The sequence below is a fragment of the Diplotaxodon limnothrissa genome, linkage group LG22 (genome assembly GCF_057381915.1).
Source record: "Diplotaxodon limnothrissa isolate DT_005_m linkage group LG22, D_limnothrissa_male_GT1.1, whole genome shotgun sequence".
Taxonomy (NCBI): domain Eukaryota; kingdom Metazoa; phylum Chordata; class Actinopteri; order Cichliformes; family Cichlidae; genus Diplotaxodon; species Diplotaxodon limnothrissa.
Genome location: NC_140616.1, coordinates 5,698,486 through 5,704,763, shown reverse-complemented (window position 1 = coordinate 5,704,763; position 6,278 = coordinate 5,698,486). Strand labels below are relative to the sequence as shown.

Below are 6,278 nucleotides of genomic sequence, written 5' to 3'. Positions count from 1 at the left end.
TGCATAGATGTTTATTTTTACACTTCATATTCAAGTGTATTTTGTAAACTGTGTCTCTTTAAATTACAAATTCCCTTGTAATTAAAACCCTGTTTCTGTTTTTAGATTTTTACTTTTACTTTTACTTAATATGTTTGAAGAGACATTCGTTGAAGGCGTTTATCATCAGCTCATCTGGTCCAGGTTTTGCTTAGATCCAGTTTCAGTATAACTGAATGGACTGCTCTGATAATTTCCTTGTAATGGCCGTGCAAGTCTTATTCTTAAACGTGGTTACTAGTTTGGAGATGGTAGATGTGCTATTTTAATATTATTTTATTTGTAATTTTAAATGTATTCATTTTTAAGGCACTGTATTTTGTTATGTATTTATTTATTAAGTTATAATTTATTATAGACTAACTTAATTTATTACAGACCTACTTATTACAGACCTTTAATGCCAAAATCACAACCCTCAGAAAGTAGCTTTTATTTTGAAATCAGGTAGTTTCCTGTGGGGGCTGGCTTTACCCAGTTTGAAGGCAGAAAAAACAGACTCTCACGATAAACACAGCAACACAAAAGCAACATGAAACATGTGTATCTATTACTCCTCTGCTCTAATGTGGTATGTCCAGGTAAGATCATACATTAAATATTAAAAGTAGTTTACTTTATTATTACAGCTTGAATATGGCTAACTTTTATGAGTTGTCATTTTGTTTACTTCTCCTTATGCTTACCAGTTGGGCTCTGAAGAAATGTAACACACGCTCTTTGTATAGTATGTGTAATGTATTGTTAATTTGCAGTGGTCGAAGTTGTATAATGAGAAATGACATTTTGTGAAGTATTTCCTCCTTAAACTGTCCTATTTGTAAAGTGTTAAATTAGTCTCAGCAGGGTTACAAATGTATATGATGTCATACACAAGTGTTAACTAAGATTTACAAATGAGTATTAATATTTCGGTGCAGTTTTCAGTGCTCATAAATGTGTGCTCCAGTCCACATACAAAGGAATCTGAACACATACAATGTTTTACAAATGTGTGTGTTAATGTGGTGGACATCTGGAATATTTGGCCTTATCTGTATTTTTTATGTTTGTTTGTTTTTTCAAATAAAACAGCTGATTCTGTTCATCTGGACGTAGCGTTTTCAGTCGGAGAAATATTTCATCACTCATCCGAGTGACTTCTTCAGTCTCAGCTGACTCCAGATTCCCCCAATTTTATAAATAGTAAAGTTGCATAACAACCGAAACTCGCACTGTTTCCTGACAATAAGCCACAATTATTTTTTTCAGACTGTCATGATCACACATAAATGATTGCAGACATTCCCAAACTCTGTGAATGGTAAAAGGTCAGGATCGAAGGTTATGTTGCTTTTAAGGTTGGGAAAACCTGCAGTCAGCAGAAGTCACTTGGATGAGTTTTTCTCTGATAATGCTACGTCCAGATGAACAGAATCAACTCTGGGATTTTCTGACCTGGGTTTTTGAGCATGCATCAAGATAAATAGAATGAATCTTTTATTTTCTAAATAAATATAAAACACAGGAATCTGGGGGAAATCCAGCACTTGAACGCAGCTTACATTTGTTATCCCTCCCAAATAAATCAGGTGATATAATCAGGTGATCTGTGCACTGGCATTTAATGCTCTGTAAGTTAGCAAAAAGAATGCCACAAATATTCATAGACTTTTTTATGCACAGTGAAGTTTTTGAAAGTGTCAATGATCAGATTTGTGAAGCTAAACATAAATGTGCACATTAATTTTCATTATTTGTTCAGGTTTGGGTACACACATTTGTAAGTACTCAAAAGTACAAATATATCATTGTACATGCGTCATAATTGATCACACACACCTGCTGTGGAGTCTGATTCATACCGAATTAATCATATTTCTGATTAATGTTTATATTTTTCATTTATTTGTTTACTAACATTATAAACATTTTTGTCCCACAGTGAAACACTCATTGGTTAGTTTTGACACTGGTTCCTCTGGAAACCCAAACATCTCTGAGTTTGTGGGTTTCCCAGTAATTGATGGCATTCAGATGGCTTACTACTGTGACAGCAGCAACAAGATACTGGAAGCAAGACAGGACTGGGCGAAGAAAATATTAGATAATAACCCTCAGATGTTGGAGTCGCTCACTGATTATTGTTTTGTGGATCGGCCAAATCTATTCAGATTATGGATTTCTAGTTTGAAGCAGCAGTTAAACCAAAGCAGAGGTGCAGTGTTTTCTGTTATTTGTTTTGCCAAATCATCATAAATCATGTATATGCATAAACAAAACTGATTAATGTAAAAGATTGTTAGCATAATTAGTTATTTATTAGGTATAATAATACATTTTGTAATCATCAAACCTCACTAGTGTGCCCTAAAAAGAATAAAATAATTCATAAAAATAATTGTTCTCAATTTTAGTCTTGTATTAACAATGTTAAGATTTTAACTTTAAAAATTATAGATCATGTCTCTGTTTTATGTCTTGCATTATGTCTTTATTGTGCTTCTTACAGTTTATAGCCTCTGAGTTTCAGATGTTTGCTGTAATCTCTGTTTTCTCTCTCGCCTCAGCTGTCCATATTTTACAGATGATAGAAGGCTGTGAATGGGATGAAAACACCGGAGAGGTTACGGGGCTTTTACAGTACGGATATGATGGAGAAGACTTTCTTAAATTGGATCTGAAGACGCTGACGTGGATCGCACTGAAACCAGAGGCTGACATTGTCAAACAGAGTTGGGATGCTGACACAACCAGAATGAAAGACCGTGAAAAAATCCTCACTAAGATTTGTCCAGAGTGGCTGAAGATGTACGTGGAGAGTGGCAACAGCTCTCTGCAGAGAACAGGTAGAATCACATGACCTGATGCAGTAGTGTTTGTTTTACTTTGTATTATCTTTTGAAAAATAGTTATCATTGAAAGAGAAAATGGCAAAAACGTTTAAGTAGATTTAAAATTGAATGATTTAGAAGGTATGAAAACTGATATGAAGTTTTCCTGATAACTGCAGTTTTAGGTTTTGGATCAAAAACATCTTATATACATATTTAGGGCCTCTCTGCAATGTGACAAGATATCATGCCTTCAATCACACACAGAGTCAGTGAAGGGCAGAAAGTCTGATCATCTTAAATAATTGAAACAACAAAAGAAGAGGCCATCTCTCACCATGGCCATTTTGATTATAGCTCCTCTTCCAGCCTCCTTTCTTGTTCATATGCATTTTAGGAACTGAGACATCCTCCAGCATGATGTACTGCGACTGATTTCTGAATAACAGACAAGAGGACTAACAAGATAAGGAGGAAATTAGTGAAATGTCTCAAGAAAAGCAATTGTCAAAATGAAACAGGAAGTTTAAACAGTACCATTTAATAACCTCCTTTTTACTTTTAACTGAGAACATTTATACAGTAATTTAATGTTTTTGTGAGTAAAATTTACAGTCAGCAGGTCAACTTGTTCAGTGAAAGATCTTAATACAGTCATGCTGTAGTTCATCAGTGGTTTCCAAACAGTGAATGAGCCATTTTGCAGCTTCTCTTTTAGCTCCACCTGGTGGTGAATTTGGCTTCAGGTGATGTTAAAATTGATGGATGGATTAAGATAATATTTATTATGTTTGTGGTTGAAAGACTATTATTGACATGAACTGAAACTCATGATTTTTCATTAAGTATTAAGTATTCTTGTGTTCACACTTTCATTACTATATCTCAGAGTGTTTCGGGTTATTTTTAGTCTAAAAGATGTCATATTGTAGCCTTATGCAGCTGCTAGAAGCTGGTGATGAAAAGTTATATGTGTTATATGATCATATACATTAGATGTTTTAAATGTCTCTTGTATTTATCCTCCCCTCTCTAAAGAACTCTGAATTACCTTCTGTCTGAACAGTGCTACACAAATAAACTTGACATGACTTAAGATGATGATTGTTTGGCTCTAACGACTCTGTTTTGAATATTAGGTTTTGGTTGAATTCCTTTCCTTCTTCCAGTTCTTCCCTCAGTGTCTCTCCTCCAGAAGACTCCCTCCTCTCCAGTCAGCTGCCACGCTACAGGTTTCTATCCTAACAGACCCTTGATGTTCTGGAGGAAAGATGGAGAGGAGCTTCATGAAGGTGTGGATCCTGGAGACATCCTCCCAAACAATGATGAGACCTTTCAGATGAGTGTTGATCTGAATATTTCATCAGTCACACCTGAAGACTGGGGGAGGTACGACTGTGTGTTTCATCTCTCTGGTGGTGAGGACATCCTTGTCACCAAACTCAATAAAACTGTGATCAGAACAAACTGGGGCAAAAAAATATTTAACACTGATGAAGGTGAGAGAAACATTTTTTTTGCCCGTATTGTGGATTGATTGTCTATAATGTTTCTGATTGTTTTGCCTTGTTATTTTTTGGACACAAAGAAGAATAACTGTTACTGTAGGAATAACTAATGGAGATCCTAACAGAGGAAAAAAATCTTTCTATTTTTTTCAGTGATTGTAAAATATAATAATTTTCTCTCTTTTGTTAATAATAATATTCTAACTTAATTCGATTCTAGCATCAAATCACAACAGTTGCAAATGTGAGTGAAGTTGGCCCCCCCACCTTCTTCAAATCCGACAAAAGTGGTATCAAACGTTTGTGCTACGTTTGTGCTGGTTTGTGCTGCAAAAATTTTCGTTTGTGCTCCTATCATTTTAAAGATATTAATAAAAATTTCTAGAGGTCATCAGAGGTCAACCAGACCCCCCACATTAATGGAATCAAACAAAACTGGTATCATTCAACTGTGCTATGTTTGTGCTGGTTTGTGCTGCTAAAATTGTCGTTTGTGCTGCTTCTGTTTTAAAGATATTAACGAAAATGTAAAGGTCAAAAGGTCAACCAGCCCCCCCCCCCCCAATTACCCAAATCAAAGGAAAATGATGTCAAACATTTGTGCTACGTTTGTGCTGGTTTGTGCTGCAAAAATTTTCGTTTGTGCTGCTATCATTTTAAAGATATTAATAAAATAATGTCCTGATGCGTGCTCAATCATCCAGGTAAGTAAATTCCAAAAGGTTGATTCTGTTCATCTGGACATTTTCAGTGGGAGAAACGTTTTGTCACTCATCCAAGTGACTTCTTCAGTCTCAGCTGACTGTGGGTTTCTCCAACCTTATAAACAGTACATTTGCACAGCGAAGGAAACTAGCACCACTGAATGAACAATGGGTTGGGGGGTTAGTTCCATGATTGTTAGTATGCAAATTCTTATGACCATTGATCAACGACTACTAATCAAAGACACAGATTCTCGAATGGCCATGAGTACCATTCACAGAGAGTTGGGGAATGGCTGCAATCACAGCATTGTAAGATGGCGAAAGATGTACCCTCGGGCCCCCCTTCTCGATGCAGAGTTGGTCAGCATCCTGACAGCTTGGTGGACGAAGCTGTCTCTCAGTCTGCCGTTTCTGAAGAAGCTGTTGAAGGGATGAGTGGAGTCACCTGTAATGGAGAGGACCTTCTGGATGAGGCAGGCGCAGTAGATCTCCTGGGGAGGGAGGCAAGAGAGGTCCCCACAATCCTCTCCGCTGCTCTCACTACCCGTTGTCATTTTTTTCCTGCAGGACCCAGTGTCATATTGTTATCTATGTCATTAGAGCGGATGGATCGATATACTTTTGTTTTAAACTACTTTAACTGCACATTTTATCCTATATGTTTATTTTCATTTGTTTTTCTTTACTGAGCAGAGGCGTCCTCTGACATGCTGTTCAACACCATCGCTGCAGTCGTTGTTTTTGTTGTTCTCAATCTCATTGCTGCTGCTGGATTTGCTGTTTGGAAAAAGAGGAAAGGTGAGAGATTCAAAGAAACTGAGTTCACCAGTCAACCAGTAGCAGATGGGAAATGCTCAGTTAGATTATTTCTGTTGTACTTTTTACATTAGACATGGTTCTTTCTGAATTTATGTGAGGAAAACACGAGATTTTCAGGCACTTCGAAATGTTAAAAACTCATTTGCCTTTTGTTTTGTTTTTCTTGTTTGTTTGTTTTTTAAATTTCAGACAGACTGCCAACATCTTGTAAGTTCCCCTTCCTTGTCTCACTTTGTGACATGCACTCTGGATTTAAAACAAGGATTTTAATAATATTACCAATGGATTTATTCCCATCCTTTTTCAAGACATTTGCTTCAGATTCCTTTATTATCATATAGATCTGTTTAATACTGTGATGCATCAAACACTCTGGTTTTAATCAAGCATTT

At 36.2% G+C, this 6,278-nt stretch overlaps 1 protein-coding gene across 1 annotated transcript; it reads left to right on the top strand.

The window, feature by feature from the left end:
• Positions 1-571: 571 nt before the first annotated feature.
• Positions 572-5,957, top strand: LOC146609258 (major histocompatibility complex class I-related protein 1-like). The gene is made up of 5 exons (XM_085346286.1): positions 572-620; positions 1,964-2,236; positions 2,589-2,867; positions 4,022-4,351; positions 5,761-5,957. The coding sequence occupies exons 1-5, from the start codon at positions 572-574 to the stop codon at positions 5,955-5,957; spliced, it is 1,128 nt and encodes a 375-aa protein (XP_085202412.1).
• The last annotated feature ends 321 nt before the right edge of the window (positions 5,958-6,278 follow it).

Coding starts and splice junctions, on each gene's coding strand:
- LOC146609258 (XM_085346286.1), top strand. CDS start 572: ATGAAACATGTGTATCTATTACTCCTCTGCTCTAATGTGGTATGTCCA. Junction 621..1,963: donor CTCTAATGTGGTATGTCCAG/GTAAGATCATAC, acceptor TTTGTCCCACAG/TGAAACACTCATTGGTTAGT. Junction 2,868..4,021: donor CAGCTCTCTGCAGAGAACAG/GTAGAATCACAT, acceptor TCCTTCTTCCAG/TTCTTCCCTCAGTGTCTCTC.